Here is a 23,490-nt window from a genome sequence, read left to right as displayed (position 1 = left end):
ATTACGTTGCAATATTGTGAATTGTAGGCCAGAACAGTAGGCACCACATTTCAAAAACACACCATACCTGTTTGAATTACGTGATAGGGTAGTAAGAACCTTACTTTTGGTCATTGTTTCCCCTGGGATCCTAATTAGGGAGTCACATTAAAAGGTTTAAAACGAGTGTATTAGTCGGAGGGATAATATTACCATCTGAGTAAATACAAATAAATGACTAACAAATTGAAGCATCATTTTATTTGGTAGCAATATAAATAACAATATGACACCTGCTCGTGGAACATCTCATTATAAAATCATGGACATTAATATGGATTTGGTCCCCCTTTTGCTGCTATATCAGCCTTCACTCTTCTGGGAAGTCTTTCCACTAGATGTTGGAACATTGCTGCAGGGACTTACTTCCATTCAGCCACAAGAGCATGTGAGGTCAGACACTGACGTTGGGCGATTAGGCCTGGCTCACAGTCGGCATTCCAATTTATCCCAAAGGTGTTCAATGGGGTTGAGGTCAGGGCTCTGTGCAGGCCAGTCATGTTCTTCCACACCGATCTTGACAAATCATTTCTGTATGGACCTCACTTTGTGCACAGGGGCATTGTCCTGCTGAAACTGGAAAGGGCCTTCCCCAAACTGTTGCCACAAAGTTGGAAGCACAGACTTGTCTAGAATGTCATTGTATGCTGTAGCGTTAAGATTTCCCTTCATTGGAACAAAGGGGCATAGCCCGAACCATGAAAAACAGCCCCAGACCATTATTCCTCCTACACCAAACTATGCATTCAGGCAGGTAGCATTCTCCTGGCATCCACCAAACCCAGATTTGCGTTTGGTGATCTTGGGCATGTGTTAGGCTGCTCGGCAATGGAAACCCATTTCATGAAGCTCCCGACGTTATTGTGCTGAAGTTGCTTCCAGAGGCAGTTTGAAACTTGGTAGTGAGTGTTGCAAACGAGGACAGGCGATCTTTACACGCTTCAGCACTCGGCGGTAGCCAAATCCACTAATTTGAAGGGGGGTCCACATACATTTGTATATATAGTGTATAGGTTCATAAAAACTGCACAAGCAAAAACAATGTTACAAACAAATAAATTAAATTTCATGAAAACATGAACTTATTCATGTTGAATAGAGTCAAAGGAGGCAAGTTTGCTCAAAACAAAAAGCATTTGACATATTCTTCCATGAATAATGTGAGTATTTTGCTAAACAGTAACAACAAAACAATATAACATACTTGGTTCATTTCAAATTCGTTTGACTTGCATTTGAAATTCCTATTTCGGTCAACAGCTTTCCCAGCATCAGACAACTATAGACATGAATGAACTTGAGAGCAGTGGTGTAATGAAAATAGCATAGACCGTTTTCAGATGTGTCAGACACACAGAAAACGGTCTATCTTGAAAAGCACAGCACTTGCTTTTTATGCAAAGATCTTTTCAACTGTTTTTTTCTTCTTCTTTTCAGCACCAGTGACAGATGTCCAACCAGCATCCCGCATCCTTTTCATTGCGGCGAGCTTTAAAGTACTCCCAGGTGATTTCTGAATGGCAGGGCTCTGGATCTGAAACGTTACAGACTAATACTGACCTGGACATCATAGCATTAACTACTTTTAAGTTACAGACTATATTTTAGAAGTTGCAGAGTATAGACTATACCATACAATATGGTATTTCATAATACAGAGGGTGTACTGCCAAGTAAGTCAAGTATTTGGTGTTAATGTAAGGCTGGCTCATTCTACCTTCCTGAATATGTCCACTTTCTGATTCTGTGCTGCTGGGACACTTGACTGCAGGCGGCTCTTGAATGGATTAGTTGCAACTGCAATGCTCTGCCATTATATGAACCAGAAAGACCCAAGTTAGAAGAAGTGATATGTAAAAGCAAAATGATTTCCACAATTAAATGTGCATGTGCACACCATACAGCTTGCATATAAAGTTATGATAATAAATCTGTTTGTTTGAATTGTTTGAACAAATCCAATGTTTTAAGTCTATCCAAGTTCAAGCAGTGTGTTCATTAGATCTTGAGGCATTATTTACCAATAAATCATTATGTTCCGAGCTGTCAGACTTGGGGTCAAGCTCCAGAGTGCTCATCCCCCAGGGCACAGACTTCCCAGTGGAGGGAGGAGTTCTGATTCTGTAAGACTATGGAGAAAATCACTCAATCACTCACAAAGAAATAGGATGGAGAGAATCCTCTGGGGGAATGGCTCAGTCAATAAATTAAAACACAGTTAATGAATCTTAAACATAAAAAAAATCTATCAACACCCTCCAATACCTTAATCCGTGGTGTTGCACTAACTATATTGGTGGAGCTCCAAGATGGAGTTCTGAGAGCTTCGGTTTCCTTTGACGCATAAAACATACAGTACCATGTCAGTTCATCTAATCAATTCTACGGTGATCATACAACATACAGATCATTTATTATTGAATAGCCTAACTTATGCATTATGAATACAACACACAAAATAATCAACCAATTCCAATACCTTAATTCGTGGTGTTGCTGCAACTCTAGTCATGGAGCTCCAAGATGGAGTTTTTGGGGCTTCGTTTTCCATTTCCTTTGACACATCAACACTATCAGTTCATCTAAGGTATTATACAGTGATGATGCACATGGATGTAGTGGAGAAACATTTCAGAAAATGTTTGACCCGAACACAATCATTTTTAAGAAGTTCATGATCACTTACATTAATGTTTGGAGTCAATACAACTATTTTCTCTGAGGTTTGGGATGGGGTTACAGAGGCTTTCAGAGTTTTCGTCTTTCTCTGACTGTCCTTTGCCAAACGGAACAAAGGCATCTTGGCGGAGGAGTATACTTTGGGGGTTTCAGAACACCTAACTTCTTTGGACTTTGGCTCCGGCAGCTACTTTGTAAATAGAAAAAATGTAAAATAACAATTTTTGTCAGACACTTTTAAACAACACAAACTGTTGTAATGCTCTGATATCTGAATATCTACCTGTTCATCCTGTGTCTCCAGTTGCCTGCTAATTTTCTTTTCTTTTTTCAGGGCTGTAATCTCTTGTAGTAAGCTTTCCTACAACCAAACATGACATCATGACTGAGTAAATAGACAACATTTGTCACTTGACACAGCTTTGTCAGCATGGGACATGACCACTTACCCTCTCGTTCATTTCTTTCTTTAGTTGTTCCTTCAAACGGTCATTCTCAATGTTCTGCTGTGACAGTGCCAATTCCTGAGGAAAAATCAGAAAAATATCCAAGAAGCAGAGGTATAACACTACTGAAATGCTCCCAGTTAATCCAATCTCATGTGTATTTCTCTACTATATTGTAACATACCAGTGATGTTCTATTAGCAGTTGCCTCCATGTCTTTCCTCTTCTTCTCATCAAGCTCTGCATCTTTCTCGTCAACCATTTTGTCATACTGGTTCTGATACCAACAGAGAACTAAATGTTAACAAACACACATGGATAACATTTCAAACAACATGCAAGATGGCAGCGGTGTTGGTGTAATCTGTGGATATTGACCTAAAGATAACTTTACCTTGTGCTTTTCCATCAAGGCAACCATGTCTGCTATCTTGTTCTGACATTTGATTTCAGTATCTTCCTTACTCTTGACGGCATCTGTTGCTGTAAGATGTAGCTTTTGCACCTGCAGGGATCAATATGTACAGCAAGTATGTTGCCACATCTACCAGAATGTACCATATTATTAACTTCCAATAAGCACCTTTTTCTGAAGCTCTGCCTCAGATGTTGCTTTGGTTTCAAGGTCATCAAGCAAATTTTTACATTCCTCTTCATTTGATCGTTGAACATTTTCTGACTCCTCTTTCAATTTGTTTATCTGTAATGGATGAAAAACTAAGTTGCATCACAACTGAACTACAATTTTGCACTTGTCTTGTAAATTACCATTTAAAGCCACGCGGTACCTCATTTTCAAGTTCACTGGATTTTGCTGTCTCAATTGCAATTTGTTTCTTCAACGTTTTGTTCTGAGAACAAACAAGTAAATGAAAAACAGGTTATAGAAAGCTGAACAGTTTATATTATTGTATAATTAATTTGTCATTTTATAATCCATTTTTTTAGTCAACACAAACCTCTTTTTGGTATTCGTCCTGGACTTTAGTTTTACTCTCTAATTTTATCTTCAGGTTGGACAGCTAGAGAGAAAAAGCTAAGTGTTTGATAAGATATTAAAGACAAAATAATCCAAGTGCAGACATGACTTTGATAATCACCTTTGACTCCACTGTTTTCATTTGTTTATCTTTCTTTGAGAGCTCGGCCTGCAGATCTCCACACTATAGACATGAAGTCAAACAGAAAATAGTGAACTTTATTTACTATCACTCATCAGTGTGAATATAGAATAAAACAGACGTGCATTTAGATTTGGGCATTTACTCGGCCATATAATATTTTTGAAAAACAGTGTTAAACTGACATCATGGTGAAAGTTCCAATACAGACATTTTATCTCAATATCAAATATTTTCTGGGTAACAATTAAGCACCTTACTGTGATTGTTTTAAAATAAAATGGTAAAAAAATAAACAAAAATAACTTCTTAGCCAATAGCAATTTCTCAAGCAAGAATTTTGCTAGGACTATCTGAGAGGTTTGGAACACTCTTTCTTATTGGTCTAGTAACTAATTTACCACATGGTGATGGCATCAGGCAGGCCAAAACTCCATTCCACCAAAACATGCAGAAATTTCAGGCGGTCATTTCAAACTGCTTTTACACTAAAGGGACATTATCATAATTTTCACAATTTCACAATATTATTCCAACCTCATAGACAGTTGATTTGCTTACACTTTCTTCAAGTTTCTTCTGCAGATTCTCAGTGTCTTGGCCTTGCTCTTCAACTTTGGCATTTAAGGATTTCAATTCCTCTCTACAGGAAAAAGGTGAATGATTTTGAAGAAAAAAAACTAATGTTGCTGCATGCAGCATTGTATAATGACTATCATTACTAAAGATTTATAAACAATTAACTCTAACTGACCGTAATTGGTGGTTCTCTTCTTGGAGTCTTTCAATTTCCTTCTTCATCTTCATCTCTTTTGCCTCACTCTCCTGAATGACAAGAATATTCCCATTACAACACAATAATGAATTATCAGCAAACTGATCCATTATTCTATACAGACAGCATCACATGTTCAATTCATACAGACCTTAAGTTGTGCTACCAGAATGTTTGCCTCTAAGGATTCATTCTGAATCTGCTCCAGAATAGTCTTCTTCTCAAGCTGCAGCTGATTGAAACTTGCTAATAGCTCCTTATACTTCACCCTGGAGAATAATTCACATTCAGCATTTACAGAGACATGGAGGAAAACTATCCCTCAGGTTATTGAATACTTTATACTTGAACATCCAAGGACTCACTCATGCTGTACAATGTCTGTCTTTAGATTCTCTTTCTCCTTGATGGATTTTTCATCTCTTCTCATTGCAGCAGATAACTGCCCCTCAATCTCTTTTATTTTCCTCTGTGGGATACAGCATATTAACAATTTCTTTCCTGGACTCATCTATGTACATACAGGTGTCAAACAAAAAATGTTAACACAAATATGCATTGCCAATATTGTGCAAGGATAATAGAATTAATAGAATGAAACCTCAGTCATATTGGCTTTTTCTTTCAAGTCGTTTTGCATCGTTTCAGCATTTCCAAGAGCCTTTTCCAGTAAAATGTTTTCAACAAACATGGTTTCCACTTTATTCTAGAAGGGTACAACATATTCCAATATTAAAAGATAATACGATTTATGCAAACAATATCCTTCTGAATAAGTAGCGCTATAAATGTATCTACACAACAATCATCTGAACATTATCTCACCTTAACTTGGTGAATTTCAGCATGTTTCCCCTCAAGCGCTGTGGTGAGTTCTGATGTTCTGGTCTCCACAACTTTAATTGTTTCCTCTAGTGACTGTATGGATTTATTTTTGACATCCTAAAAGGTAAGAGTAAAATAATTGCTCTTTCATTAACCTCACCATGGACTAGACATGACAGTTATGAGGGAAGTGCCAATTTGAGTTCACAAAACATAGGGGACATATAATCTTTACCAATTCATCTTCAAGGATTTGTAGCTGACTGTCTTTCTTTTCTTTCTGTTCTTTGATCTCTCCTAGAAAACAAAACTTATATTTAATCTCTGGTTGCATACAAGCTAAAAATAAATGTCAATGTTCGAAAAAAGAATGATTGTAACACGAAAGGGTGTGTGATACACCTTTTTTTTAGCACAGTCGCAAGTACGAGGCGAAGCCGAGCAATACTTTACCTAATTCAAGGTTTTTCCTGTCAAGTTCCTCTGTGACTGCCGTAAGCTTCAGTTCAAGTTCTTTTGCCCTGAGAAACAAGTTAACATTCAAAGTAATATAAGAATCTTGATTACCATTTTGGGGTTCACCAAACAGGGGACAAAATAGTAACTCTATTCATTTCCCACCTCTGTATCTCAACTGTTAATGATGTCTGAAATTCCTGGGCTGTGGCCTGAATCTGTACAAGCTTGTCTGCTTGTTGATCTTTTATTTTGTTGAGCTCTTCCAAGCTTGAGTCTTTCTTGGCAATAACCTTTGCATTCTCCTCTTTGTTCCTCTCTAATGCTGTAGCAATAGCTTTTCTACTTTCCTATAGAGATTTAAAGTAACAATGCAAATTTTCCATTGTCCCATTATGTACTGTCCACAGCCACATGAAGATATATAACAACTTAGAATGTAAAATGACAAACATATGCCTCCTTGGATTATACATGATGAACTGCATAACTTGCGTTTTAAATATACTTTTTAATAGCATATTGGAGTACAAAACAACATACTAACCTCACATTCTTCATTGAGCTGTTCTGCATTTTGCAGACTTTCTAACAGAGATTCTTGTTCTTGTTTGGAACGTTGAAGGGCTTCCTGGTGTTGTTCTGTCAAAGGAAATAAGATGTTAATGTTCTTGTCGTAAAATATGATATTATACAGGAGTAAGGAAGTTTCACTTCCAGTAAAATGCATGAAATGGATTTAAAAGGTCACCAAGACCTATTCGAATGGAATTCATTTTACTGAGCGTAATGTAATTGTGTACAAGAACAAAACACCACATCTGTAATTTTAGTCCTGAATCTGCCATGGCAGGAGAGTAACAATTCCAGCCAGAATTACCAAGGTCCTCTGATATTACGACTCTCGTTCTTATCGACATCACTGTGTTTTCCGTGACATTAGAGTTTGACAAGTATTGCTTGCAGTTTGAGCAAGAAAACATAGAACTGATTTGATCAGTTGAAGCTTAAAACAAAGTGCTGCACATACACTACATTACCAAAAGTATGTGGACACCTGCACGTCAAACACCACATTCCAAAATCATGGGCATTAATATGTAGCTGATCCCACCGTTTGCTGCTATAAAAGCCTCCACTTTTCTGGGAAGGCTTTCTACTAGTGGTTGGAACATTGCTGCAGGGACTTGCTTCCATTCAGCCACAAGAGTAAGTGAGGTTGGGCACTGATGTTGGGCAATTAGGCCTGGCTCGCATTCGGCGTTCCAATGCATCCCAAAGTTGCTCGATGGGGTTGAAGTCAAGGCTCAGTTCTTTCACACCGATCTCAACAAACCATTTCTGTATGGACCTCGCTTTGTGAACGGGGGAGGGGGGGTAAAGGTGCCCACATACTTTTGTATACAGTTTATATTTCATATAACTGCCTTTATCAACTTTCAAAGTGAATACTTTTGTTTATACCTTTTGTGCCAGTGAACTGAAGTTGAACATTGTCAAATGCATCAGTTTAATTAAGCCTAAATACGCAATAAAAAAGTATTGCAGTTATAGGCTTATTAAAAGGGGCAATCTGCATTTGCTACATCCATTTTGAGATTTGTGAATTATTGATATGTAGCCATTGATTCTTGAAGAATATAATTTATAAATGCCTCATGAGCTTAGTTCTACTGTCGTACCACATCAAAAACAAAAATATAAGCTTGTTTTACTCTGTTTGTAAAGAATGTAAATGTAAACAAACACTACATAGCCTAAAAACATGATTACAACTATAATGTTGATATCATGGATGCCCAGACTAAGCATCCATTGTTCTGTCTATGAATTTGAGAGTGTTTACACTTCTTCAACCCCATCCCTAAGCTTTTTTACCAAAACAGGGGTGGGAGAAGGCATTGTTAGTGTTTCAACTGCTGATTGTCTCTTTAAAGAAACCCTGGCTGTTGATGTAGTAGGCAGTAGATCAATAGAACACAAAGCATCCCCGAACCACTGAGGTTAACTTTGTTGGACATGGCAAGTTCACTTTCTCATCCATAAACGCATCTCAAGTGCAAATAGGTCTACTGTTCAGCAACTCATATAAGCAGGATGCGGGGCATTTTTATTAGGAGGAACTTTTACCGTGGATCTCTAAAATAATGATTTTGATCACACTTCCTCAATTTAAATATTATGAGGGCACCTACAAATGTTGGCAGCCAAGCACAAGTTATCAATGTATAGCCTACTATCTTGATATGACCTTTAAATATTTTCATACCTTGAATGAAGAAAAAAATAATAATTACAGGAGGCTGTTTGGAAAAACATCCTACGCAAATCATCCTCTGGAATAATGCACATGCTGGGGTAATTACATAATCAACGTCTCTAGTAATACTAGTCCTGTCCAAATAGGGCTTAAGACCTAGGCCTAATCAATGAACAAAAAGTGCCCATCTTACGTGCTGCCTGTTGTAACCGTTTGCAACTCTCTCGGGTTTCATGGAGGTTGAGCAGGATTGCCTGAAGTTCTTTTTCTTTGTCCTTCATTTTCATCTGAAGTATCACAACCTGTAAGAGACATTTTCAGTTTCCATAGTCTACATACACAACACAAATACTGTTCATATTGTTTGTGACAACAATAGGTTACCCGAAAATGTGTTTTAAAAACCACTCAGAGAGGGTGTCCATTACTCTACTCATGTTCAGTCAGACCAACCTCTTCTTCTTTCATACTGAATTCTTTCTCAAACTTCTCCTTTAAAACGGCAAATTCTTCCAAATCCTCTTTAACTGTAAAATATTCACATCATTGGAGTTATTGTTCTCTTTTTATATACTGTGTAAAGTGCCGAGTGTTATGTTCACAACAACACAATACAAGTGCATTGATGATAATATATTTCAAGTAATATATACCTTTCAGCATTTCAAGGCGGTCAGTTTCTGCTTGAATACGTAGGCTTTCAAAGGCAGCATTCATCCTCTATAACAATTAATACAAATGTTTTAACAAATATTCTTCTTCACTAGCATCATATAACTGATGCCATAAATGCTGTATTAATGAAGATAACAAATCAATTATGTTATTTTAATCAAAAGAACAGAAAATTATAATATTCACCTGAATAGTTTCACTGTTTTCCATGAACAAGTGATGTGTTTCCTCTCTTTCAGATTCAACTAAGAGAACATAGGTTGGTTTGAGGACAACGTAGACCACAAAATGTTATCATTTCGCATTCAGGCAACTAGCATGTACACTTAGGCTGAGTAGTAGGCATGTTTTACTCACATAGATGGATTTTCTCAGCTGATCTTTCAAACGTATCCTTTAGTATATTACATAGGTTCCGTGTTGCATTGTTTCTGTTGGAAAAATGAACATTACAGAAAAAAACAGAATGAGACAATCTATAGTGACAGTATCATGTTATAATCAAATACATACTTGTTCTGCAGATCATCATTCTCACTGATCTGATCCTCTAGTTTTATGCTGAGGCTTTCATTTCCGAACTAAAACATAAAGAAAAGGAAAAATAGGATATATAATAATAATACTTTTCAAAAAAGGACTTTAGCATTTTTACTCTGTCTTTTCAATATAGGCCTATACCTGTACATTTACTGGTACATACCTGCAATTCCTGAATGGCTTTACGTTGGGTTTCAATTGTTCTTTTGTTTTCTTGCAGCTTCCTGTCTTTTTGCACAGCCTCTGAGTCCACTTTGACTTTCCAATACTTTACTTTCTGAACTTCTTCAAACAGTTTTGAATACAGCTGACTGGGTTTGCAATTGGTCTAAGAAGATTTAGAAAACACATGTCAGAACTCTACAGCATAATCTATGCATAATCACATCAGCGGAGGCTGGTGGGATGAGCTATAGGACAGGCTCATTGTAATGGCTGGAATGGAATCAATGGAACGGCGTCAAACATGTGGTTTCCATATGTTTGATACGTTCCATTTATTCCATTCCAGTCTTTACAATGAGCCTGTCCTCCTATAGCTATTTCCTCCAGTCTCCTCTGAATCACAGCCTATTATGTAAAACTAATGCTCCTGAGAATTGAGATAAAGGCTAAATTGAGATAAAGGCAAATTTGCTCACATGCGACTAATCTCGGTTAACCCAGAACTAAAGTCTTGCGTAATTGATCAGATGCTCGATTAAGTTCTGGGTAAAGAAGTGTTGAGAGAACGAGGAGCTCTACCCTCTCTCTTTGCAAGTTACGGGTAAGTCTATGGGCCAAATGTCCCCTCCCCTTCCGAAATTCGACACACCACACCAAATCTTGATTTTTCCAAATAACCGGTGACAAAAAACCCAAGGACCAGAAATAATGCTGCTCACCATCTCCCGCATCCCGTTGTATCATGTCAGACCTACGGTACCATTTATGTTTCTGTAGTCTGTCCACCAGAGATCAACACTCAACTAATATTGGCTTGCTGGTGAGTTGTACAATGTGTTATCTATCTAGGCCAGTGGTACGCAAACTCTTTCAGAAGGGACCCCATATCTTTAGCCAGAATTTCTGGTGATCCCATCCCTCCCCAAATCTGATGACACAACCTTAAAATCAGTCCATTTCAATGTTTACATCAACAAACAACCTTAAATTCATTAAATGTTCATATTTCTTATCAATGTATCTTTCCCAAAAACATTTGTATGTTGTCCCATACAATAATTTGTACTCGTTTTTAGTTCCTCCCAAAATTATTATTATTATTTTAATTGGGGGGACCCTACTCCAATTCCCCCATGACTCTGACTTCGAATACCTCTGATCTAGGCTTTTAGTGCATTCAGAAAGTATTCAGACCTCTTGGCTTTTTCCAAATTTTGTTACCTTACAGCCTTATTCTAAAATGTATTTTTATTCTTATTCCCTCATCTATCTACACACGATACCCCATAATGACAAAGCAAAAACAGGTTTGTAGAAATGTTTGCAAATGTATTAAAAATACAAATCTGTACATGAGTATTCAGACCCTTTACTTTGTTGAAGCATCTTTGGCAACGATTACTGCTTAGAGTCTTCGTGGGTATGACTCTACAAGCTTGGCACACCTGTATTTGGGGAGTTTCTCCAATTCTTCTCTGCAGATAATCTCAAGATCGGTCAGGTTGGATGGGGAGCGTCGCTGCACAGGTATTTTCAGGTCTCTCCAGAAATGTTCGAATGGGTTCAAGTCCGCGCTCTGGCTGGGCCACTCAAGGACATTCAGAGACTTGTCCCAAAGCCAAAGCTTGTCTTGGCCGTGTGTTTAGGGTTATTGTCCTGTTGGAAGGTGAACCTTCGCCCCAGTCTGAGGTCCTGAGCGCTCTGGAGCAGGTTTTCATCATGGATCTCTCTGTACATTGCTCTGTTCATCTTTCCCTTGATCCTGACTAGTCTCCCAGTCCCTGCCCCTGAAAAACATCGCCACAGCATGATGCTGCAACCACCATGCTTCACCGTAGGGATGGTGCCAGGTTCCCTCCAGACGTGACGCTTGGCATTGAGGCCAAAAAAATTACATCTTGGCTTCATCAGACCAGATAATCTTGTTTCTCATGGTCTGAAAGTTCTTCAGGCGCATTTTGGAAAACTCCAAGTGGGCCATCATGTGCCTTTTACTGAGGAGTGGCTTCCGTCTGGCCACTCTACCATAAAGGCCTGATCGGTGGAGTGCTGCAGAGATGGTTGTCCTTCTGGAAGGTTCTCCTATCAACACAGAGGAACTCTAGAGCTCTGTCAGTCACCATCGGGTTCTTGGTCACCTCCCTGATCAATGCCCTTCTCCCCCGATTGCTCAGTTTGGTCGGGCGCCCAGCTCTGGGAAGAGTCTTGGTTGTTCCAAATGTCTTCCATTTAAGAATGATGGAGGCCACTGTGTTCTTGGTGACCTTCAATGCTGCAGAAATGTTTTGGTCCCTTCCCCAGATCTGTGCCTCGACACAATCCTGTCTCGGAGCTCTATGGACAATTCCTTTGACCTCATGGTATGGTTTTTGTTCTGACATGCACTGTCAACTGTGGGACCTTATATAGACAGGTGTGTGCCTTTCCAAATCATGTCCAATCAATTGAATTTACCACATCTGGAGTCCAATCAAGTTGTAGAAACATCTCAAGGATGATCAATGTAAACAGGATGCACCTGATCTCAATTTCGAGTCTCATAGCAAAGGGTCTGAATACTTATGTAAATAAGGTATTTCAGTTTTTAATTCTTAATAAATTTGCAAAAAAATCTAAAACCTGTTTTCGCTTTGTCATTATGCGGTATTGTGTGGCGATTGATGAGGAAAACATGATTTAATACATTTTAGAAAAGGCTGTAACGTAACAAAATGTGGAAAAGGGGAAGGGGTCTGAATGCTTTCCGAATGCACTGTATATTGTGTAGAGGTCGACCGATTAATCGGAATGGCCGATTAATTAGGGCCAATTTCAAGTTTTCATAACAATCGGAAATTTGTCATTTTGGACGCCGATTTGGCAGATTTTTTTTTTTACACCTTTATTCAATCTTTATTTAACTAGGCAAGTCAGTTAAGAACACATTCTTATTTTCAATGACGGCCTAGGAACGATGGGTTAACTGCCTTGTTCAGGGGCAAAATGGCAGATTTTTACCTTGTCAGCTCAGGGATTCAATCTTGCGACCTTACGGTTAACTAGTCCAACACTCTAACCACCTGCCTCACGAGGAGCCCGACTGTTACGTGAATGCAGTAAGAAGCCAAGGTAAGTTGCTAGCTAGCATTAAACTTTATCAATCATAATCACTAGTTATAACTACACATGGTTGATGATATTACTAGTTCATCTAGCATATCCTGCGTTGCATATAATCAATACAGTGCACATTCGCGAAAAAGGACTGTCATTGCTCCAACGTGTACCTAACCATAAACACCAATGCCTTTCTTAAAATCAATACACAGAAGTATATATTTTTAAACCTCCATATTTAGCTAAAATAAATCCAGGTTAGCAGGCAATGTTAACCAGGTGAAATTGTGTCACTTCTCTTGCGTTCATTGCACGCAGAGTCAGGGTATATGCAACAGTTTGGGCTGCCTGGCTCATTGCGAACTAATTTGCCAGAATTTTACGTAATTATGACATAATATTGAAGGTTGTGCAATGTAACAGGAATATCTAGACTGATGGATGCCACCCGTTAGATAAAATACGGAACGGTTCCATATTTCACTGAAAGAATAAACGTCTTGTTTTTGAGATGATAGTGTAACGGCAGATTTCCTCTTCGTCTGAAGAGGAGTAAGGATCGGACCAAGATGCAGCGTGGTAGGTGTCCCTAACTTTAATCAAAGAAAGCGTGAAGAAACGAAACCTGAAACGGTACCGTGTGGCGACAAACACTGACACGGAAACAAACACCCACAAACCAACAGTGAAACCCAGGCTACCTAAGTATGATTCTCAATCAGAGACAACTAACGACACCTGCCTCTGATTGAGAACCATACTAGGCCGAAACAGAAACCAAACATAGACTGCCCACCCCAACTCACGCCCTGATCATACTAAATAAAGACAAAACAAAGGAAATAAAGGTCAGAACGTAACAGATTGTTTCCAGATTTGACCATATTAATGACCTACGGCTCGTATTTCTGTGTGTTATTATATTATAATTAAGTCTATGATTTGATAGAGCAGTCTGACTGAGCGATGGTAGGCACCAACAGGCTCATAAGCATTCATTCAAACAGCACTTTTGTGCGTTTTTCCAGCAGCCACTGCTGTTTATGACTTCAAGCCTATCAAATCCCGAGATTAGGCTGGTGTAACGATGTGATGTGAAATGGTTAGCGGGGTGCGCGCTAATAGAGTTTCAAACGTCACTCGCTCTGAGACTTGGGAGTAGTTGTTCCCCTTGCTCTGCATGAGTAACACTGCTTCGAGGGTGGCTTTTGTCGTTGTATTCCTGTTTTGAGCCCAGGTAGGAGCGAGGAGAGGTACGGAAGCTATACTGTTACACTGGCAATTCTAAAGTGCCTATAAGAACATCCAAAGGTATATGAAATACAAAATGGTATAGAGAAATAGTCCTATAATTCCTATAATAACTACAACCTAAAACTTCTTACCTGGGAATATTGAAGACTCATGTTAAAAGGAACAACCAGCTTTCATATGTTCTCATGTTCTGAGCAAGGAACTTAAACGTTAGCTTTCGTACATGGCACATATTGCACTTTTACTTTCTTCTCCAACACTTTGTTTTTGCATTATTTAAACCAAATTTAACATGTTTCATTATTTATTTGAGGCTAAATTGATATTATTGATGTATTATATTAAGTTTTAAAAAGTGTTCATTCAGTATTGTTGTAATTGTCATTATTACAAATACATTTCAAAAATCGGCCTATTAATCGGTATCGGCTTTTTTGGTCCTCCCAATAATCGGTATCGGCGTTGAAAAATCATACTCGGTCAACCTCTAATATTGTGGCGTGCTAAAGTTGATGTGACCATTGCGGCTTTTCAGAAATTAATGTTTGGAACATCCCAAGTTGTTTTCTAAAGAGCCACTCTTGTTGATACTTATTGGTGTAATATAAACATGTGAATGTATAGGGAAACTTCAGGAATCAAGGGGCTTGGCAAAGCAAACATCCCCCTCTGCTCTCTATAGCAGTTTTATTCCCCCACGTCCCACCAGTTCCAAGTCACATCACATACTATTATGTTTTCATCTGTGTTCACACCAAACTAAGTTTACTTACTTCTTCATTTTCCATTGGTGGCACAACTTTCATCTTGAATACATCTTTTGGGGGAGAGAAAATCTATGAGAAAATAATTCTAACTCGAGATGCATGTGCAACTCATGATTCAGAATATATACATTTTGCACAAAACTGTAGGGACCGGTTTAGCCTATCCCTATTTCCTTGACTAAAAAACCTTCAATGGAGTATCTGGGTTTGACAAACCAGCCCTAAATGTAAAAAAAAGAAGTGATTTCTGAAATTAAAGTTCCATATGAATTTGTACAAGTATAATGTAAAATAAAATACCTGATCTGGTGGGTTTTGTTGGCACAACCATATTCATAGAGGGAAACGGTATGTTTGATTCTTTGTCCAAACATTTATTGTAACCCTAAGAATTGAAGTAGCACATCAGTGTAAAGTCATTCATATTGACAAAATACCAAACAATTTTAATTCAAACAAAACATAAAGCTGAGGTACCTGCTGCAGAGTTTGCATGAAACATCCCCCATCCTCCACTATTTCTTGTGGTTTGACGGTAGAAACCTGTCCTGGGATTGGGTTGACTCTAGGAGGCACCAACAGCTTGAAGTTGAATCCTCTCTCCATCCTGAAAACGAAATGGTAACGTTATTAATGTTAGCTAGGTATAGTAGCTAATTGACAACAATACGGTATTGACATTTAGTAAAGTAGCAAGCAAGGGGCTTTGGCAATTTTTTATTCATAAAACCTTAGTTAGCAAACTGAAATTTCGTCAAAACAGCAAACATCTAGCTAATTTTAGCTAGCTAACGTTACTGTCGCTAATGTCAGCTATGCTGGCTGACGTTAGCTAACGTTAACTAGCTAACGTTACTAGAAAAATAAATGTTGCGGTCGGAGACTGGCAAGAAAACGAAATATATTTCCCTAATATATTACGCGAATTAATATCTAGCTAATTGTGAATTATTTGCTTACGTTAGCTAATAGCACGGTACCTGGAGGTGAAAAAGACAGCCAACGGTTTTTGAGTTGAAATTCAACGGCTGAGTTCAGCTGGAGGCACGCGCAGATCTCATTTACAGGGGCGCGTGGAAGGCGATGATTTCGTCACTTTCCAAACCTAAAACACAAACGACTTCTAAACTTTATTCCATCCTAAACGACATTTTTAAATATCTAAAATATCAATATTTTTTTGTGAGCGTGTGAGGAATGTAGCTATCAAATGGATACATTTGAAGAAATAGAAAGTTGCATTATACCAGTAATTTATATGTATTTTATGGAAACATTGTAGACTGTTAGCCAATTAATTCAAGCAGTTATTTTATACTTTGGCCACAGTCAATAAATGATCCAAAATAAATGACAGTATGTGTTCAGTAGTTTTATTTGTTTGTCATTGCATTTTCTTCATCTTGAATATACAAACATTAAGAACATCAGCTCTTTCCATCACAGACAGACCAGGTGTGATGTTATTTGTTAAATCCACTTCAATCAGTGTAGATGAAGGGGAGGAGACAGGTTAAATAATGATTTTTATGCCTTGAGACAATTCAGAGGTTGAATGGGCAAGACAAACACATGTAAGTGCCTTCCTTTGAACGGGGTATGGGGTGGTAGGTGTCAGGTGCACCGGTTTGTGGCAAGAACTGTAACGCTGCTGGGTTTTTCACAATCAACAGTTTCCTGTGTGAATCAAGAATATTCCACCACCCAAAGGACATCCAGCCAACTTGATACAGCTGTTTGAAGCATTGGAGTCAACATGGGCCAACATCCCTGTGGAACGCTTTGGACACCTTGTAGAGCCCATACCCCGACAAATTAAGGATGTTCTGATATGTTTGGTATACTCAGTGTGTCTTTAATTACATCATAATATCTCTCCTGGCTAATGAACACAATATCCCATTTCTGTTTTCTTTTTTGTGTCAAGACCACATGATGGTCATCATCAATGTATGAAACACATGATTAAAAGTATCTTTATGTGCTTATTTGCTGACGTCAAAGTGCCTCCCTCCAAGTCCCCTGAACATGTGAAAATGATGATGACCAAAGATTGTCTGTTCCATAGAATTTGGAATTAGAACAATATACTAGGATCTCGAGGTAAAACTGTCCAGTAGACAAATGTGTAGTGGCTGTGTGTGATCGTTGCTATGAGAACCATTTTGATGAGTGCCAATGCTTTTTTGAAGAAATGTTTGAACCCTGGTAAATTTGACACTAATGTATCTGTTTGCTTTGATTATCACTGTTTGTTTATTCAAACAAAAATACTATTTATTGCTTAGAAAGTTATGCCACTGCAGTAATGTATTTTTGTTTGCAGTTTGTGTTTGGACCCCCATGTTTGGACCCCCATGGATCCAAGCAGTATTGAACCTGGCCTCTATTGAGGTTAGTCTTTCAGTTATGTATTCATATTTCTAAAATATTGTTGTTTATGTTTACATGTAGTGGCTAACTTTCTCTTTCTTTCATGCTATAGTTTTGTTTTTCACTGTGTGTATAAGTGTGTGTTTGACAGACATCTAAGAGAGATTCAAATATGTTTCATTCACTTCTTTCTTGTACAGTTCTTGGTAATGACCACAGGGTGGGAGTGTGTGACAGAAAACTAAAATAACTAGTAAAAGATACATTGGGTCCTTACCTAGCGAAAGCTTCCTACAGGACTGACTAAATACATGAAGGATTATTATGAAACTGGCATCCTCTACATGAGGCCTGATCAGCAGTTATTGTTTTCATATTTATTGTTTTCAGAAAGAAAATACATTGTTGTCAACAGAAAGTTATACAGACACAGTTCATAACTTTGACCATGAGTGCACACAGCGATCCACAGGGAAAAAGTGGCATCTGTAGTCTACCTCAGATTGCAGGCCTGAGGCCCTGTCACATCTGATGGGCTCTCTCTCACATCAGTTCAAACATGAACAAATAAACAAACCATGCTGTATCTTCCCCTCCTCCACCCTTCCATCCAGAACCGTACGTAGGAGGTGAGGAAGGACTGTGGTCTGTCATAGAAAACTATCACCAAACAGGCAGGAGATCGGCAGCAGTAGTGCTCTCTAATGGAAGCCTTATGTTCCACATAGGAAAGAAAAGGGTTAATTAAGTAAGTAAAACTCTTCCATCCATTCCTACCTAAGCTACAGTACCTCTCCTTCTCTCCTTACTTTTTCCTTTCACGTTCTTTGGCACATGACTTGGCCCTGGTTGTGTGCCCGGTGGTGGTGTAATGGACTGGGTCCTCCTCACCGGCCCAGCCCAGGCAGCATCAGAACCGGCAGCATCTCGCTTGCTGCTGGTAAACCTGTTTTTTCCAAGGTTGCAATGACACCCTATTCCCTATATAGTGCGCTACTTTTAACCAGGCCCCTTCCCTATATAGTGCACTACTTTTGACCAGAACCCCATATAGGGAATAGGGTGTCATTTGGGACACAATCCAGGGCTGCTGGGCTGAGTAGTGTGGGATCTTTACAGTGAAAGCATCATGGCATAATGACATCACAGTTATCTCCCTGTACTGTTTGAGAGAGAGAGAGTCAAAGGCTTTCATATGAAATGCTGCCACTGTTGCCTCTCCAGTCTCCACGGCTATTTATCCATGGTCGTTCTTGATGAGTAAAGCTGCTACTAATCAGACATCATTCACTACTGCGCAATTCATTACAGCTCATAAAAGCGGATGAGGTCATAGCTGTTATGTGTGATTTTCTGCATCAGAGATTTAGTGAAGACATTGAACCTCTGGCAAACCAACCTACACACTAGTTCTATACTATGTGGTATTGTGGCGTAGACAGACTACTGTCAGTATTTGATTGGGAATCAGAACTTCCACAGATATCCGTATGGATGTATCTACTGAATCCCACTCCCATGGTTCTGGTCCATAACTGCTCTATGACTGTTGAAATCATGTTTATTTTATTTTGTGTTCAATCTTTATTTATTCAGGAAGTCCCATTGAGGTGAGAAGACTTATTTTACAAGGCTGACCTGGCCTGTTCATGCAAAACCATATATCTTGGCTAGACAGAGAAGCTTCTGATGTCACAAAGCCCCTCAAAATAAGCATTAGGAGGAAAGTATCAGACACACAGATTTAACAGAGCAGAAGGCCTCCTGGGAACCCAGTATTTGTTTAAATTCCAAATCCATACGTTGTGTTTATTTATCAAGTGTAATCTGGCGTAGTTATCAGTGCTGGAAGGGCAGCTCAGAGTTTACACACCAAGTTCAAATATTGCATTTTCAACGCAGCGAGCAATTGCAATATGTCCTCACATGAAATTGAATCTCTTGAAAGAGCAAGCGAAAACAAACAGTTGGTTACTTGCTAATGACATCATTATGTGCGTACCTGGATATCATTACTCATCTTACCTACACATTAAGGTTGTATGGTTCTGTACAAGCCTCAACTTTTCATCAACAAACAAAACATTGCTGTTATATCCTAAATCTTCAATGTCTTCCTAATACTGTATATTATAAACATGACATTCTCATATCATAACCTTCTATTGTCGGGACATAAAAACTCATGAATTCCCTCGCTTTGTACCTTTGCAGCGCACCGAGACATTAGTTAACATCAACGTAGCTACAGATGATGCATTAAATATAATACGTAGGCCTATGTAGTATTACAGTAACAGCTAAATGCCTGGCTCTGCCTAAGACAGGCATTGTCTCCGTCCCAAATGGCCCCCTTTCTCTATGCCGTGTGCTACATTTGACCTGGGCTCTGGTCAAAATTAGTGCACTTTAAAGGGAATATGGTGCCATTGGGACATAGCCTTTGCCATATTGAGGGACTGTACAGAGGAAAGGCTATGTAATGCATTACAGTATTACATAAAGCTTAACGCCAATGTTTCCAGCCCTGCAGGCACAAACCAGCCATCATTTCCCAAGGTATGGTAAGAGGTAAACACCCTGATACTGTAACATTCCATCAACAAGATCAAACAGAGAAGCCATCCACAGCCCTGCCCAGGTATTAAACAGTACAGTACACCACTGTCTTCATAGGGGCGTGCACTAAGAAACCTTTCCAAGGTGATCCCATTCAAAAGCACTGTGGAAAGCAAAGCACACATTCAGGAGGAGGAGGACGAAGGATAAAACCACTTCCTGTACAATATAGATCAAATCTCCTTTAGTGGAGGTCAACGAACCCTCACTGTATGCCTCTTTTACCGTTAATAGTCCCGTTCTCCGGGGATATGATGTTTGGATTGTTCTGGAAATATATAGGCAATAAAGGACAAAGGGGTGTCATAAACGTTGATTAAAGCTCTTCTTAAAGGAGCCAGGCGGGAGAGGTTCCTGAGTTATGGAGGCCTTTCAGTCGCCGTTACTGTTTCTGTGACAGAGACCTCTTAATGCTGCTGCCTGTGTCTGGCTGGGCCGTCCTGCAGTGGTAAACATCTCTCTCTCTTTGAGGAGAGGAGACAGTCATTAATCCCCAGGCTGGGACAGAGGAGAGGAGGAGAGGGGAGGAGGGAAGACATCACACCCAGCCAGCCCAGCCAACAACCCAGCCCAGTCTCCCAGCTCCCCAGCCCAGCCTCCCAGCTCCCCAGCCCAGCCTCCCAGCCCCCAGCCCAGCCCCCCAGGCTCCAAGCCCCCTAGCTCCCCAGCCTAGCAGTCCAGCCCATCATCCCAGTCCCCCAGCCCAGCCCCCCAGCCTAGCAGTCCAGCCCAGCCCCCCAGCCCCCAGCCTAGCAGTCCAGCCCAGCATCCCAGTCCCCCGGCCTAGCAGTCCAGCCCCCCAGCCTAGCAGTCCAGCCCAGCATCCCAGCCCCCCAGCCCAGCCCCCAGCCTAGCAGTCCAGCCCAGCCCCCCAGTCCAGCCCAGCCTACAAGCCGCCACCAGCAGGTCACAATAACCTCCAACCTGCATGATTTTTCACCATCCAGATGTCTGTTTTATTTTTTTGGTACATTTTAACTGAGGCTTAAATTTCAATGATCCTGGTGGTGGTAGTATTGGTGGTTACATTGTTTAATGGCCTTTCTATTAAATTACATTATGATTATAATAACTCATGATACACTGTTAGGGAGGGCTGTCTGTAGACTCTTTTTTAAAGACAATATTGCATGTCATCACATTTCATGTCTCTTTAGGCCTATGTCACATTCTAAAGAAAAATGCTAAGTGGAATTCAGAGGATGAAGTGATGATATGTAGGATAGCTGCAAACAGTTGCATGAATAAGACTCGAGATCATGACGTGATTTAACTATCCTCCTGGCTCCTACATTAACAACTGAAATAAATAATACCAGAGTAGAGGAAACATAACACTGCTCTGTCTGGAAACATGACCGTATCTAAGACAGTGACAGAATTAGGGAGAAGGGATGATCCTTGTACAAGTGACAGGCAATTCATTTGTCCATATCCATCACTAGCACCTCTCTTGTCTGTCATCCATTTAATGTGTGCATAAACCACCCCCTGAAATAAACATGGAGAAGTGCCATAGATAGAAAGAGTCTGTATGAGTTCTACAGACAGATGGTTGTTTAGTTTGTTAAGTTTGATGGTAGAACCAGGATGATGTTCAACAGACAGATGGTTGTTTAATTTGTTTAATTTGTTTAGTTTGATGGTAGAACCAGGATGATGTTCTACAGACAGATGGTTGTTTAGTTTGTTTAGTTTGATGGTAGAACCAGGATGATGTTCAACAGACAGATGGTTGTTTAGTTTGATGGTAGAACCAGGATGATGTTCAACAGACAGATGGTTGTTTAATTTGTTTAATTTGTTTAGTTTGATGGTAGAACCAGGATGATGTTCTACAGACAGATGGTTGTTTAGTTTGTTTAGTTTGATGGTAGAACCAGGATGATGTTCTACAGACAAGTGGTTGTTTAGTTTTTTTTGTTTAATGGTAGAACCAGGATGATGTTTGACAAACAGATGGTTGTTTAGTTTGTTTAGTTTGATGGTAGAACCAGGATGATGTTCTACAGACAAGTGGTTGTTTAGTTTTTTTTGTTTAATGGTAGAACCAGGATGATGTTTGACAAACAGATGGTTGTTTAGTTTGTTTAGTTTGATGGTAGAACCAGGATGATGTTCTACAGACAAGTGGTTGTTTAGTTTTTTTTGTTTAATGGTAGAACCAGGATGATGTTTGACAAACAGATGGTTGTTTAGTTTGTTTAGTTTGATGGTAGGACCAGGATGATGTTCAACAGACAGATGGTTGTTTAGTTTGTTTAGTTTGATGGTAGAACCAGGATGATGTTCAACAGACAGATGGTTGTTTAGTTTGTTTAGTTTGATGGTAGAACCAGGATGATGTTCTACAGACAGGTGGTTGTTTAATTTGATGGTAGAACCAGGATGATGTTCTACAGACAGATGGTTGTTTAGTTTGTTGAGTTTGATGGTAGAACAAGGATGATGTTCTACAGACAGATGGTTGTTTAGTTTGTTTAGTTTGATGGTAGAACCATGATGATGTTGTTCAGACAGATGGTTGTTTAGTTTGTTTAGTTTGATGGTAGAACCAGGATGATGTTTTGTCTGTCCTTGATTTCCCCTGCATCACATTACCTCTAGTCTACCTAGCATTACTTCTGGAAAAATATCTCACTTGTTCTTTGTCTGTGTAACAGCATCGCTTAAATCCAACACTTAGAGGTCGATATAATGCCTCCAATTATTTATTTACTCAAGGCAGCAGCATGATTATTCATTATTAAGAGGTAGAGGATGGAGAGAGGAGAACATTCTCTCTTTCTATTCAATTCAATTCAAGTGCTTTATTGGCATGGGAAACATATGTTAACATTGCCAAAGCAAGTGAAATAGATAATAAACAAAAGTGAAATAAACTCTCTCCCTCTGTCTAGCTTTCTTTCTCTCTCTTCTCTCTTTCTTTCTCTATCTCTCTCTTTCTTTCTCTCTTGAGCTCTCTCCAAAACAAGGTCCAAGTCTGCTATTCAAGGCTAACTTTCTTGTGTTTGTGAACTTGGGTAAGTGGAGATGAATCAAATTGCTATCGGTCTACTATACTACTGTATATTAAATAATTAAATATCCATTTCAAATGTAAACTTTATTTACCATGTTAAAAGCAGCCACTATTCCGGCTGATCAGTTTTTTTTGCTAACAAGACGTGAATACCCATTTGTATAAGGTAGCCTTTCAATAAGTATTGGTGCAAGTTGATAGTGGTGTACCCTCTCAGTTTTGTGCCATACGTACCCTATGTCCAGCAGTGTCCCGTACGTGCATTTGCAAACTCTGCCTTGCTCGCCCCAACAGCCCGCCTCCAAGCGGACCACGATGATTCAGAAGTTCAGGAATCCCACGTGACGTCACCGAGGGGTGATGTAATGCTTCTCTAAA

At 39.3% G+C, this 23,490-nt stretch overlaps 1 protein-coding gene across 3 annotated transcripts; it reads right to left on the bottom strand.

Annotated features, from left to right (window-relative positions):
* Window positions 1-225: 225 nt before the first annotated feature.
* sycp1 (synaptonemal complex protein 1) lies at window positions 226-16,170 on the bottom strand. 3 transcript variants are annotated; one of them, XM_031812086.1, is made up of 35 exons: window positions 16,079-16,170; window positions 15,576-15,705; window positions 15,399-15,483; window positions 15,105-15,148; window positions 9,980-10,144; window positions 9,790-9,857; window positions 9,634-9,707; window positions 9,463-9,521; window positions 9,255-9,321; window positions 9,055-9,128; window positions 8,795-8,903; window positions 6,889-6,983; window positions 6,507-6,691; window positions 6,339-6,406; window positions 6,121-6,182; window positions 5,886-6,002; window positions 5,662-5,766; window positions 5,426-5,529; window positions 5,212-5,329; window positions 5,040-5,110; window positions 4,847-4,928; window positions 4,265-4,327; window positions 4,124-4,186; window positions 3,953-4,015; window positions 3,748-3,864; window positions 3,559-3,669; window positions 3,349-3,441; window positions 3,168-3,242; window positions 3,002-3,079; window positions 2,726-2,905; window positions 2,519-2,593; window positions 2,305-2,373; window positions 2,061-2,168; window positions 1,757-1,846; window positions 226-1,573 (listed from the first exon to the last, which is right to left on the bottom strand). In XM_031812086.1, exons 2-35 carry the CDS (start codon window positions 15,702-15,704, stop codon window positions 1,433-1,435), a joined length of 3,207 nt encoding a protein of 1,068 aa, XP_031667946.1. In that variant the 5' UTR covers window position 15,705; window positions 16,079-16,170; the 3' UTR covers window positions 226-1,432. The 3 variants fall into 3 exon arrangements, with proteins under 3 accessions (XP_031667946.1, XP_031667947.1, XP_031667948.1); XM_031812087.1 differs by having other exon boundaries at window positions 16,059-16,138; XM_031812088.1 differs by lacking the exons at window positions 226-1,573; window positions 1,757-1,846; window positions 2,061-2,168; window positions 2,305-2,373; window positions 2,519-2,593 and having other exon boundaries at window positions 2,806-2,908.
* Window positions 16,171-23,490: the final 7,320 nt, after the last annotated feature.

The sequence above is a fragment of the Oncorhynchus kisutch genome, unplaced genomic scaffold (genome assembly GCF_002021735.2).
Source record: "Oncorhynchus kisutch isolate 150728-3 unplaced genomic scaffold, Okis_V2 Okis02a-Okis13b_hom, whole genome shotgun sequence".
NCBI lineage: Eukaryota > Metazoa > Chordata > Actinopteri > Salmoniformes > Salmonidae > Oncorhynchus > Oncorhynchus kisutch.
This window is presented reverse-complemented; position numbering and strand designations above follow the sequence as displayed.

Coding starts and splice junctions, on each gene's coding strand:
- sycp1 (XM_031812086.1), bottom strand. CDS start 15,704: ATGGAGAGAGGATTCAACTTCAAGCTGTTGGTGCCTCCTAGAGTCAAC. Junction 5,767..5,885: donor CTGAAATTCACCAAGTTAAG/GTGAGATAATGT, acceptor GTACCCTTCTAG/AATAAAGTGGAAACCATGTT. Junction 3,080..3,167: donor AGAAAGAAATGAACGAGAGG/GTAAGTGGTCAT, acceptor GTTTGGTTGTAG/GAAAGCTTACTACAAGAGAT.